This window comes from Zingiber officinale, chromosome 1A (genome assembly GCF_018446385.1).
Source record: "Zingiber officinale cultivar Zhangliang chromosome 1A, Zo_v1.1, whole genome shotgun sequence".
In the NCBI taxonomy this organism is placed as follows: domain Eukaryota; kingdom Viridiplantae; phylum Streptophyta; class Magnoliopsida; order Zingiberales; family Zingiberaceae; genus Zingiber; species Zingiber officinale.
This window is the reverse complement of record NC_055987.1, coordinates 15831819-15846359: the sequence shown is the minus strand read 5'-3', so window position 1 is coordinate 15846359 and position 14541 is coordinate 15831819. Positions and strand designations below refer to the sequence as shown.

At 41.8% G+C, this 14541-nt stretch overlaps 1 protein-coding gene across 1 annotated transcript in view; it reads left to right on the top strand.

The window, feature by feature from the left end:
- The window catches only part of LOC122019763 (nudix hydrolase 3-like), a 41260-nt gene that overhangs the window by 20279 nt on the left and 6440 nt on the right, over positions 1-14541 (top strand). The window contains exons 14-16 of the mRNA XM_042577278.1: positions 12346-12452; positions 12559-12727; positions 13449-13532. Of these exons, the coding sequence (XP_042433212.1) occupies positions 12346-12452; positions 12559-12727; positions 13449-13532 (360 nt within the window). The remainder of the gene's footprint in view (positions 1-12345; positions 12453-12558; positions 12728-13448; positions 13533-14541) is intronic.

Below are 14541 nucleotides of genomic sequence, written 5' to 3'. Positions count from 1 at the left end.
CCAACAAAATGTGGCTAGCGCGCCACCTCGAAGAGAACGCGCCCGAGGAAGGTTCCGCTCGGGAGGAGGAGCAGCCAAAAAGGCGTCGAGTGGAGACTCCCTGCGATCGGCGACCTCCGCGGTCCAATCATCGGCGGTCACTGCAAGCGGCGCCGAGCGAAACCATCTCGTCCGGGCGCCGGATTGGGCGAGCCACTCCGTGGAGGCTATTCCAATCGGCACCCTTCGCTCGCTCGCCACTCGGCCTCGACCATTCATTCCAGTTTTGCGTGGCTCCCTTCCGTCGGTTGACGACCCGGACATGGCGCGATTGGTCACTCTTCATCTCCGATCAAGAGCTGCTTCCAGAGGCCGATCGTCCATCTGCGCCCGAGCACACCATCACCTTGAAAGGGCCCCTAGCTGAGATGTGGGCCGATGCTCGGGCCCGCACTGCGCTGATACCCCTCGGAAACTTGGCCAATAGCCACATGCGGGAGGCCACGGGGGTAAGTTTGCTCTACTAAGTTTTGTATGCATTCTTTTCGATCGGCTGCTAATAACTATAATTTTCTTTTGCCAGAGATGGGTGGAGGAAATTGCGATTTCCAACCGCTTGGCCTTGGTGGATGAAGAGCTACGACAACTGAAGGCCGCAGTTGGTCCGTCCGGCCTTCAGAGCCCTTCCTATTTCGAGCTGCAAAAGGAGCTGAAGAAAGCTCAAACTCTGCTGGCGGCCGAACAGAAGAAGACAGCCGACCAGGCCCACGCCTTGGCCGAGTCCGAGCGACAAGCAGCTATCTCCGATCTGGAGAAGAAGAACGTTGAGGCTCGGGGCCTGTAGCTGAAGATAAAGGAGTTGACAGAGCAGCTCGACAGGGAGAAGGCGGGCCGCTCGGCCGACGCGGAAAAGCTTAAGAATTTGAACGAGGCCCTCACCGGCTCCCAGGCGGCTTTCAAAGAATATCAGGATGCCGAGCCGAGCCGAGTCGCCGCTCTACGACAGAGCTACATCCGATCGCCCGAATTCTCGGAGAAAATCTGCGAGCGGATGTACACAGCCTTGGCCATGACTGCCACTATGACCTATCTGAAGTCGAAGGGCCTTCTTCCGGAGTCCACCAATATTCCGGCCGGCGATCAGGTGGCGCTCCTAGATAACATCCCCAAGACCCTCTACGATTATATCGAGTAATTTTTGTAATTTGGCCACTCGGCTAAATATGATCCCTTTTGTACTTAGGCCGCCCGGCCTGAGATTTTATTTTTAATGCAATGCTTTCCTTTCGCGCACTCTATCCTTTTGCACTTTGTCCTTTTGCTAATTAATATGTGTGTTGCCCGCTCGCCTATTATCACACCTCTGGCATTCGAAAGGCATTTTTGCGAAGTACTTGGCGATGCCCTTCCGCTCGGGCAAATATTCCGGACGCGTAACATTCCGCTTTGATAGCAAGGATCGTTCGCTATAAGCCGACAAGAACCTTTGGGCCCTGAGCCGAGCGGAACGTAGAGTCGGTCGAACGATATTGGCGGCGAACTTCTCGGACACTTGCAGTTTTTTTTTTTTTTTTTTTCGCTCGGAATATTTATAGACGCCGGCTCGTCTCTCGATTTTTAACGTCGGAGCTCGACGGTCTTCCGCTCGGACGTTTATAGACGCCGGCTCGTCTCTCGATATTTATCGTCGGAGCTCGACGGTCTTCCGCTCGGACGTTTATAGACGCCGGCTCGTCTCTCGATATTTAACGTCGGGCTCGGCGGCCTTCCGCTCGGGCGTTTATAGGCGCCGTCTCGATATTTAACGTCGGAGCTCGGCGGTCTTCCGCCCGGACGCTTATACGCCGGCTCGTCTCTCAATATTTAACGTCGGAGCTCGACGGTCTTCTGCTCGGACGTTTATAGACGCCGGCTCGTCTCTCGATATTTAACGTCGGAGCTCGACGGCCTTCAAGGCTAATTTTGACGCTGCCGATTGGCGGATCCATTGGCCATCCTTTGAATTAATTTTGCTTCCTGCATTTCAAGGACATAGACGACCGAAATGTATATAAATTTACATTTAGCGCACCTTTCACCCAGCTCGGATAACGTACTCCCGGCCGAACGGCTCGGGGTCTTCTTCGTCGAGCGCTTGGCTCGGATAACATACTCCCGGCCGAACGGCTCGGGGTCTTCTTTGTCAAGCGTTTGGCTCGAATATTATACCTCCGGCCGAACGGCTCGGGGTCTTCGTCGTCGAGCCTTTGGCTCCGTTGATAGACGCCCAGCCGAACGGCACGGGCCTTCTTTCGGAAAAATTACGATGAATTCTATGCCCGAAAGAAACTATATCTGAAAGACTAACCTGCCGATCAACATAAGATCTGACTCAATTTTTCAACTCCCGAATACCCGTGGAGTGAGGTGGATACAATGTACTCGTCGAAATTTATCAAGACCAGGAGGATGGCGAAACTTCCCGGTCGGTCCTTCGTGGCCGTTCGGCCCACCCAGAGGTGGAGGCGGCCTGCTGCGTTATCTTTTTACTTGAGCCTTCTGCTCCCGTTGCTCTACGAGCCTTCGTCATCGAGCGCGTGGCTCGGATACTATACCTCCGGCCGAACGGCTCGGATAATATACCTCCGGACGAACGGCTCGGGGTCTTCTTCCTCGAGCGCTTGGCTCGGATTTTATACACCGTGAAGATAGGCCGCCCGGCCGATAATGCCAATTGCGTTTTAACATTTTGCTTCCTGTACTTCGAATATACAGCCAAACGGAAAACACACAGCCTACATTACATTGGCGCACCTTTCACCCTGTCCCGGAAAGGCTGGATATTATTTGCGCTTCATGGTGGATCCAAGTGCCAATCCATCTTCGTCCGCTCGGCAGCTTGTCCAACTTCCTCGTATGTGGTCGATTCATCGCCTGACATCAAACTCCCGCTCTTGAGGTTCCAGAAGGAGGGGCTTGCTATAAGTTGAATTCGGGAGATGAAGTATCTGCTTTTGAGGGAAATTGAACTGTGGCAGTCGGTGCTTCCGCTCGGCCCCCTAATGCTGATGTCGCTTGTTGCTCAGCCGCTCGGCTGTGGCTTTCTGTTTTTGCTCCACAAGCTTGGCGGCCCTTATCTCGATCAGAGCGTCGAGTTCCTCGTTCGAAAGCGTCACCATGTGTTGTCGTCCAGCCTCGTCCATTGTTTCCGCTCGGATACGAGGCGTTCCTGACGGCGCAAATTGATCTGTCGAATGCCGAATCAGCGGACGCGGGCGTGGCGCTTGCGTGGATTTTCATTGGCACGAAGCTCGGCGCGAACTGCAAGTCGGGCGGAAGGGTTCCGGCGACCCTCACGGCCTCAGTCGGTGAGCTCGAGAAAAGCGATGACCTCAAAACTCGTAGAATACATACCTCCGTGAAGAATGAGGGCCTTTATATAGGGCGGCGAAGACATACACCGAGGTGTACACGTGTCCAGGGCCCATACTCCAGTAAGGACTTGTCAGTGAGCTTCCCTAACCCATACTGCTACAGTCTTAGCATGTCCTCGATGGGACAGCGGAATCCCCTGTCACAAGATTTGTAGCATGGCCCACACGTGAAACATACCTGTTGTCAGAAAAAGACGTTCCTTGTCCTTTTCCCCTTTGCTCCAAATCTGGCTTCCGGGCGAACAGCTCCCTCAACATCCGGCCGGACATATGCAGTGGTTTACTTGGGGAGATCCTCAGTCACGTGCTTTATGGGGACTATTAGCAGTGTTACCTTATGGCTTTGGCCGAGCGTGAGGTCCGCTCGGCCCCGCGACCTTTTCCACCGAGCGCCGGAACCCTGATTTCGACAGGGCGCCTTTAACCATCAGTTGAATATCGTCCGGTCGGCCAGACGGTCGGACCCATCCCTCTCCGGAGGTTCGATTCCACCGGACGGCCGGCCGACCGTCCGTCCGGTCGGACCCGGCCCTCTCCGGACGGACAACTGCCACTGTGACTTCCACGTGGCGTTGACTCTACAGGGCGGGGTCCCCTGTTCTTACTACCGGATCAATGGTGAATGAAATCATGGATGCTCTTTTTGATATAGGTGTGGATAAGGCCCTGGGGCCGGATGGGTATGGTGCAAAATTCTTCATTGCTACATGGGAAGTGGTCGGGTCAGATTTCATTGCTACGATTCATGAAACCTTTCGGTCTGGTAAACTTCTTAAGCAATGAAATCATACTTTGATTGCTTTAGTTCCAAAGGTTGATCATCTCTCATGGGTTGCGAGTTATCAAGCCAATATCTTACTGCAATGTTTTCTACAAGGTTATTGTCAAAGTGTTGGCCAGATGGTTAGCTACAATTATGAGTAGCTTGTTGGATCCGATACAAGAAGCTTTTGTGTAGGGCGTTCCATAAGAGACATCATCAATCTAACTCAGGAATTGCTCTGAAAGTATGATCGCAAAAGGATATCCCCTAGATGCATGATTAAAATTGACTTGTGGAAGACCTTTGACATGGTAGATTTGTCAGCATTTGTTGATTTTGGTTTTTCCCAACAATTTTGAGATTGGATCTGAGAATATGTTACCGCAGTTTCGTATTCTATAAGCCTAAATGGTGGCATTCACGATTTCTTCAATGGACGGTATTCACGATTTCTTCAATGGACGGTATTCACGATTTCTTCAATGGGCTAAGGTATAGAGACCCACAATCATCCTTATTATTTGTCTTTTGTCTAGAAGTACTATCAAGGAAATTAAAGGTAATTTCATTGCTGCCTTCTTTTCATTTTCACCCCATGTGTGGAGAAGCTCGGATCACTCATCTAGCCTATGCCGATGACCTCTTGATGTTTGCAAGAGCTGATGTTACCTTTAACACTGATTGCGGGTTGTCTGGAGGATTTTGGAGATGAAGCGGATCTGAGAGCTAATCCCTCAAAGTCTAACATGTTTATGGTCAGAGTAGATGACACAATTAGGGCACAATTACTATAGACTATTGGTTTTTAGGAGGGCATTTTTCCTTTTCGATATTTGGGTATTTCAACTCCGCCCATGATGACCAGTCATAGCTGGTCCCAAGCCCGGATAAAGGAGGAGGGTTGCGTTAGGTTGCCAGCCAGCGTCAAACTATGACAAATATTTCATGAATGAATCCATTAAACTATTGTGCTAATGCAAGGTTGTTCCCCGGAAGGAACGCGCTCGGCAAGGACCGCTACATCTCCAGAACTCGGGTGTAGTGATAAATATGCAAGAGTTCGCGTTCAGGGTTCAACTATAACGTCTCAGCAAAGACCGCTACATCTCCATAAGAACTTGAGTGTAGTGTTAAATAAGCAAGAGTTCTCACACCATAGGTTGGATAAGAACAAATATGATAGGAAAACTAATAATCTAAGATTTGGAACATGGAACATAGGAACTCTCATTGGTAAATCAATGGAGATAGTAGATATGATGATTAGGAGAAGAATTAGTATTTTGTGTGTACAAGAGACAAAATGGGTAGGTGAGAGGGCAAAGATGATAGAGAAATTGAGTTTTAAGTTATGATACACTGGAAAGAGTAAAGTAAGAAATGGAGTGAGTATTATTGTAGATAGTTTGTTAAAAGATGAAGTTGTAGGAGTAGTTAGAAAAGGGGATAGAATTATAGCCGTTAAGATAATAGTGGCGAAAGAAACTATGAACATAATTAGCATATATGCACCACAAGTAGGATTAGATGAAGCTATTAAATTAAGGTTTTGGGATGACTTAGATGAACTATTACAAAATATTCAACCCAATGAAATGATTTTAATAGGAGGTGATCTAAATAGGCATGTCGGAGTGAAAAATGAGGAATATGAGATGGTACATGGGAGTTATGGGTTTGGAACGAGAAATGAGGAAGAGAAAAGTATATTAGATTTTGCGATAGCATATGACCTTATATTAGCTAATACATTTTTTAAGAAAAGAGAAGAACACTTAGTCACATTCAAAAGTGGGATTAATAAATCGCAAATTGACTTTCTTATGGTTATGAAAAAGGATAGAAAGATTTGTAAAGATTGTAAAGTCATCCATGGAGAAAGTTTAACTACCCAACATAGGGTAGTAGTGTTGGATATACGCCTCAAACATAGTATCGATAGAAAGAAAATATATATGATTCCTAGAATTAAGTGGTGGAAGTTAAAGGATGGGAAGCAACATATATTTAAAGAGAAGGTAGAAATACAAGCATTAGGTGAAATATACGATGACTCTAATACAACATGGGATAAGATGATATCAAAGTTGAAAATAGTAGCTAAGAGTGTCCTCGGTGAGTCAAAGGGACGTGCATGCTAAGTAAAGAATCTTGGTGGTGGAATGAGAAAGTCCAGAGAAAGTGAGGGAAAAGCGAATAGCTTATAAGGAATTATATATTTGTAAGAACGAGAAAATTTTAAAAATATATAACCGAAGAAAAAAGCTAAGAAAGTAGTGAGTGAAGCGAAAAATGAAACTTTTGAGCGGTTATATCAAAAATTGGATACGAAAAAGGGGAAAAAGACGTTTATAGAATAGCTAAAGTGAGAGAAAGAAAAACAAGAGATCTTAGCGAATAAAATGTATTAAAGATGAATGTAATAGGGTATTAGTAGCGATGGAGAAATAAAAAAGCGGTGGAAGAGGTATTTTCATCAACTTTTAATGAAGGTTTAGGAGACCAACTTAACTTAGGTAATTTAATTAGGTCGAATGAGCATCGAATTTTAATTTTATCGTAAATTGAACTTTAAGTAAAACAAGCTTTAAATGAGATCTATAATGGAAAACCGTTGGACCGGATGATATTCGATAGAGGTATGGAAGTGCTTAGGGAAGCAAGGTATTGAATGACTTACAAATTATTTAACATGATATTGAAAGCGAAAAAAATGCTGATCAATGGAGGATAAGTATTCTAGTTCCCTTATATAAGAATAAGGGATACGTATAAAATTATGCAAATATGGGTATTAAACTAATGAGTCATACCATGAAACTTTGGGAAAAAGTAATAAAAAAAGATTAAGGAAGGAGACCTTAGTGATGGAAAATCAATTTGGGTTCATGCTGGAAGGTCGACAATAGAAGCTATACATCTTCTTAGACAATTAATTGAAAAATATCGGGAGCAAAACAAGATCTACACATGGTATTCATTGACTTAGAAAAGCGTATGATAGAGTCCAAGAGAAATTATATGGAGAATTTTAGAAAGAGAGGTGTTAGCGTAACATATATTGAACTAATTAAGGATATGTATGAGGATGTAACAATAAGACTTCAGGTGGAGTAACTGAAGCATTTCCAATAAAGATAGGGTTACATCAAGGATCAAGCTCTAAGTCTCTATCTTTTTATACTAATTATGAACGAACTTGCTGCACACATTTAAGACACACTACCGTGGTGCATGTTGTTTGCAGATGATATTATTTTGTTAGATGAAACATATGAAGAAGCAAATGCTAACTAAAATCTTGGCGGGAAATACTAGAAGGAAAAAGTTTTAAGCTTAGTAGAATAAAGACAGAATATATGAAATTTAAGTTTAGCAATATTAGATATAATGAGACAATTGTTAAGATAGGAAATGACGAGTTGCCCGGAACCAAGAGCTTAAGATATTTAAGATTATTTTTGCAAAATGATGGAGGAATTGAGAGAGATATCTTACATAGAATACAAACATGATAGTTGAAATGGAGGAGAGTGTCACATGTTTTATGTGACCGTAAAGTATCTGTAAAACTTTTTACAAAATCGTAGTTAGACCTGTTATGTTATATGGAGTTAAATGCTAGGCCACTCAAGCACATGAACGGAAGACAAGAGTTGCAGAGATGAGGATGTTAAGATGGATGTGTGGGCATACGAAAATGGACAGAATAAGAAATGAATGCATTAAAAAAAAGGTCAAAATTACATTTATTGAGGGAAAACTCCGAGAGACACGTTTAAGATGGTACGGCCATACCAATAAATGCTTCAGTTAGACGATATGAAACTATGACAAACACGTATATCAAACGAGAAAGAGGAAGACCAAAAAAGACTTGGTTAGCAACAATAAAATAAGATAAAATTTATTTAAGTATAGATGATGATATAATAGGAGATAGAGCTCAATGGCGTAAAAGGATTCATACAGCCGACCCCACCTAGTGGGAAAAGGCTTGGTTGTTGTTGTTGATATTTGGGTATTTCTCTTGCTACGGAGAAGCTACGAATTGCCAACTATGGACTCTTGCTTGATGCGATAACAAAGAAGATAAATGCATGGCCAAAACACACATTATCCTATGTTGGACTCTTAAAATTGGTTAGATCAGTCCTCCAAGATGTAGAATGTTATTGACTCTCCATTCTTCCCATATCGAGCGGGGTGATTGATAAAGTCTATGGAATTTGTCGAACTTTTGTTTGGTCTTCCAAACACCCATCAATCTCTTGGGTTAAGATGTGCCTCTCGAAGGAAAAGGGAGGTTATGAACTTCGGGATTTACAAGCATGGAATAATGCTTTATTATGTAGGACACTGGAATATACAATGCAAGACAACGATGGGTCCATGATCACTACATCAAAAGAACTGATTTTTGGCAATGACGTTTGAAAGCCTCGGATTCCTCCTTGGCTAACTGACTTGTTGACATTCAAGATCAATTACGTTAGGGGCTGAACAGATAAGGAACAACAAACATGAAGCTACTGGAATGGTTTGCCTTAGAGAAAAATGGGGTAACCAATGCATATAAGTTCTTTCGGCCAAAGGAACTGTGGTAACTTGGGCATCAGAGATTGAGAAACTAGGAATATTGCCCAAACATCATTTTTTTGTTTGGCTACTTGCTCATGGGAAGTTACGGATAGACGACAGATTTGCGTGAGTCTTATCAGAATTGTGCATTATACTGGCTTGATGAATCAAATGCACACATTTTCTTTGTGTGTTCCATTACCTGGGCTTTATGGAACAAGGTAAGATGATGACTTAACATTTGATATGAGGTACGAACGATTGGAAGATTGATGCAGATTTTTCAACAGCATTATAGAGGCAACCAACGCATACTTGGCAGTTTCATTCATGATTTATTGTCACGCCTCGAAGGTATACTTGTCCGATGGAACGGATAGTACCCCTAGTGACAATGTTAGAAACAACATGATATAAGCCCACAACATAGGCACAAATACACAGCGGAAGACATAAATCAAAACACAACACAATAGAGGGATTTACACAATTCACTCACAACATAGAAAACTGAAATAACTGACTGCATGCTGGCATGAATTCACCCAACAACAACACAAAGCCGAATAAAAAGTAGTCATGAGGCTAAAATTCACATCTAAGACAAATTATTACATAACCAAATCCAAAAATAAAGTACAACTAGCGCAATAAGAAATAGGAAAAAATAATATCAGATGTGTCGTGGGACTAATAGCCAAGATTCTCCAAGCAATTCCACAATCATCTATCTGCAGAGTGATGAGTTCAAATGATTCAGCGGGTAATAAATAAATGACAGTGCATGGTCAAATGTATAAGGAGATCAACGGTATACAATCTCATATGTAGGAAATATGTACACAACCATAATCAACATAATGAATGCACATACCAGAACCAGTCTAACGAGTATGGTATACTGATCAGTAATCAGTGGGATGTACAATAGATCTGCTTGTACTACATGAGCAACATATGATAGCATAAACATGTATGGTAAATGAACATGTATGAATATGTTAGGCATGTGCAACAATCATTCTTCAAACATATGCAACATGCATCTACAACATAAGCAACCTATTCAATTGTAAACAATATCATGAGTAGTGCCAGGATGATCCACAGAAGTACTGCATATCCTAAGCATGTGCTAGTATAAATAACAACAATATATCATCTTATGTGAGAGCAACGCTCGATCATAAGAAATACAAAATGACCAAGACATCTAACTATCTAGATAGAGACTGTAGGAGATCACTCCACCACAAATACCTATGGGCAGTCTAAAATGTCAAGATTCTTGATTGTGGGAGATCACTCTACCACAATTACTTGTGGGCAGATAGGAAGTAACTATCTAGCTACGGACTGCGGAAGATTACTCGACTATAAATATTTGTGGGTAGCCTTAGGTATAAGAACCCAATGATACAATACAACACATATATCACAATACTGACGACACACTCAACATCGTAGTGGAGGCGTGATGGTCAACCATTCATAGGAGACATGGTCCATAAGATGTACAGTAACCGTCAAGTCTCTCAACATCATAGTGGAGACATGATCGTCAACCACTTGTAGGAGACATGGTTGATAGGATATCTCTCAACATCGTAGTGGAGACATGATGGTCAAGATGCATACAATGCAATGATGTGCAAGATGCTAATATCCATGACTCAAGCACAGTTATCATCAATGCAATAACATGATAAACATAAGTTTATCCAGAAACATGATTTATCAATTACACATATCTATATGTACGAAAAGATCTAACATGTGTCTACTAAACAACATGTATAGTAATAGTAACACATATAGTACACACCATACACATGTGTATGACTATAGCATACAGACAGTCACGTATGATAACTCCTATAGTACACACCATACATGTGTGCATGCTACAACATATGAATAATCAACATGATAACACACATCATACACGTGTGTACACTACAGAGTAAAAATATCCAAAGACGAGACTGCATAGATTATAAATAGATCATCTCTAAGATCAAGCATATAAGTATCAAACTCAGGTAAACATATGAGTAGAGTTAAGATAAAGTGATCTAATCCATCAATTGTATCCATACACTAAGGTTAATGAACTACAGACCTCAAGGAAGAAATATCTGTCTCAAATGTAGATCGTGCTAAATGTCTTCAAGTATGAGCACTTGTCTCGAATCAGAGTCCTGCAAAATAAAATACATATTATAGCAACACTCTACCGCAAATTGAGTAACGCAAACTAAACCCTGAATTGATCCGAAATGCTAATACCTCATCGCAATGATTCAATCCCAAATTGATTTAGAAAACCCCATTAAATTCACTTAATCGTTAATTATCTCAGATTTATCCAACCAATCTTATTTAATTAGGTTTACCCCGAATACACAATTAATCCATGTATGAGAATCAAAATTCTCCCAACAACCAATCCATTGATGTAAGTATACTTTAAGGTAAGATGTCGTAGGATAGGTAAGATGTCATTATCCTACGACCTCTTCTAGACGGATGTTCGCTGCCCCGTTAGTGGCTCACGGTGACAGTTGGTTCGAGAGAAGGAGAGGAGCAATGGTGGCTCTCACACAGTTGACGGTGAGCTAGGTTGTCAGCAGAAACAACTGTCAACCAGTGGTCACAAGTTGGCTGTAGTGGCCGTGGGCTATGGTGAAGCCGCGCGGCTAGGGTAGAGACAAAGGATGACAAAGGCTGGCTGAGCTCAATACCTTCAGAGAGCGTCAACAGGGGAGATCATAGCCACTTGCTCGTGGTCAGAGAGGGATCGACGATGAAGAGGCGACAGTGACGCATAGGGGAACCTGTGGCTCGCGGCATCGCCTCTTGCGACGATAGCGGATGTGGCGTTGCCTCACGTCAATCGGGAGATGGGGTGTCAACGGATCGACTAATGTCGACAGCGGCAAGTGGCGTCGCCGAGCTGGTCTCACACGGAGAGAGTCAGTTGACATCGGCGAGATCGGGCGAGGGCCCGATGGTCGGCATTGCGTGGAAAGGGAGAGGCGGAAGTTAGGGCACGGGTTCGACGGAAATGGTGAGGAGGAAATGAGAATTAAACTTAAGTTTTAAAATTTATACCTAGTTTAATTAGCTATAACCTTATGTATGAAATCAATCAACTTCTACATAAGTGATATTTCAAATAGGCTTTCTCTAAGCCTAACGGATTCATCCCCTTAACATGTCATACGAATTCCGTTTAAATCCTGAAAAATTTATAAAAATTTCCAAAAAATTCTGTAAGGTTATTTCTTAATTAACACTTATTATTTAATTGTCGTATCTTACATTTATCATTTGTTGCAATAGATGTCATTTTGAGAATGATATACGTGATGTTGAATGTCGTAATATTTAAGTTTTTTTTTTTTGGAAAGGTAAATATGTATATAGCTGTCAAACTGACATACAATCAAATATACGATCAATGAGAATGATACTCCCTTTTTCCTTCAGTGACGAGAAATGAGACAGCGACTTTGTTTGTATTTGATTTGATACTGCATAGCATTTCTTCTTTGACGTTCAGGCAATATTAAATGATAAAATAGTTTAAATCATGTAATATTTCAGGATGTGAAAGGTCCCCAGACTGTTGCTTTTAATTTGCCAAATGATGAGCGCATAGTAAATGAACGTGGAACCTCTATGGTCTTGCTGAAGAATGTATCAGAGGCCAAGTATGATGCTAATCTTCAGTTTCTGTATCATTCTCTTTTTCGTGCTAGCTTCAGAATTTTGCGCTCCAACACTTTTTAACTTCTAATATGATAATATTTCTGCTAGGTTTAAGCACATTCTACTACCCATAGCTGATGTCTGTATCAAAGCTGATCAGAAGGAATTCATTGACTTCGAATCCTTCTACACCCATACAATTTGCCATGAGTGCTGCCATGGAATTGGGCCACATACAATTACCCTGCCAAATGGTGATAAGTCAACAGTTAGATTGGTATGCTTGACTTTCTAGTTTTCTCATCCATGTCATTACATGTTTGACGTCTGTCCTGCAATTTAATAAGAGGAAAACCGGTCTCTTTAATCATCTAATGTATTCACAGCCAAAATTGTTTTCTCCTCTAAATGTGATATTGCCCAATCCATTTTATGGTGATATGTAATTTTACGTTTATGAGTTCCAAACAATTTCATAAGAATGCTAATAATACAGTTCCTTTTATAGTTTATATATTCCTGGTAGTCTCAGCTTTTGCTAACCTAGCTGCAAAAGAATTGTATGTTTTGTCACAGTTTTCAGTTTGGCTCTCCTCTAGGTTGAGAACAAGTCATCACTGAGCTGTTTGTTTATGTATGTTTGTCGTCATTTATACATCATGCAGAAATGTGATGGCATGACACATAGATGAAGACCAAAGAAAATTACATTGAACGTAATTAAATTTAAAGGATATGGATAGTATTTAATATCACTTTCATAGTCCGTGATGAAATAAGATCCATCTGTTCATCATGCAGAAACACCAAACAAGTTGACACACTATCTCTCTTAGTTTCTGAAATTGAATCAATTTAACGAAGTACAAAGCAGAAGCTGTTTTGGACTATCTTCCCTAATATATGAAAGGCTTTTCATTATTTAGGTCCACATTCTTTGACCTGGAAAAAAAATTGCATCCTTTGTCAAACTGATACACTTTCATGTCATGATGAAGGAACTTCAAGAACTACACTCAGCATTGGAGGAGGCAAAAGCAGATATTGTCGGACTTTGGGCGCTAAAGTTCCTTATCAATCAGGTCAGTGGGTATCTTGCTGTTGTGCTAGCGTACGTTATCAATTGGGTCAGACATTGTGTTCACGCATGCACGTATGTGCGTTCTAGTGTTAAAGTACATTATCAATCATGCAAAGACATTTTGCTGTCACAGTTTATGCTGTTCAATTTGTATTTTATCAATTGCTTTGCTAATGTTCATTATAAATCAGACGATATCTGGTTGTCACATTTTCACTTTTCTATTTGCACTTAGCATTACTATTATGCTTTTGCAAGAGGTTTCATAATAAGTCATATTCACTTTTCTCACATATAGTTTGATAAGTTCAATGGAGTATGATAACTTTGCTTCCTACTTTTGTTGTAATTGTTTTCTTTTGAGCAATGACAACCTCACCCAAAAGGAAATCAATCCATGAGGGTTGAAACTATAACGGTGATAAAAAAGGCCTGCCACATTTCGACCCTCTTGTCAAAACATGTCAGAGCCCAAGTGCCATCCTAGAAAAGTGCATCCCTTTAGTGATGATCGTGTTTCTGTTGTACCACATACCATTTGAAGATATCACAACATTTAGTGATAGAACTAAATTATCTAAGCCTATGTGATAACTATTACATGGATATGTATAACTTCTTGATAAAAACTTAAACTTATAACTACGAATGTGAGATAAATTCACTAGACCTTTAATCCTATTAATCTAATACCTTTAACACTTGCTCAATCTCTTGTTTTCATCTACAATAGATTCACTCAATCAATAGTGAGAGAAAGATGGATGAGATACCTACTCTAATGGTAGTTCGGTGCACGAAGTTTCTGCCAATGTGGGGTTTTGGGGAAGGGCCTACTATAACAAGTAGACAAGGTTAAATGGTGGTCCTTGATCTCATGATGAATTTCAAGTTTTGATTAGGTTAACAATTCAAAAGAGCGATGAAGACTCTCTCTCCTTCATATTCAAGTTCTCTAAGAATTAATCGACGTCCCCACGGGGGTGCCTAGTTGACTAGAGGTTGACAAA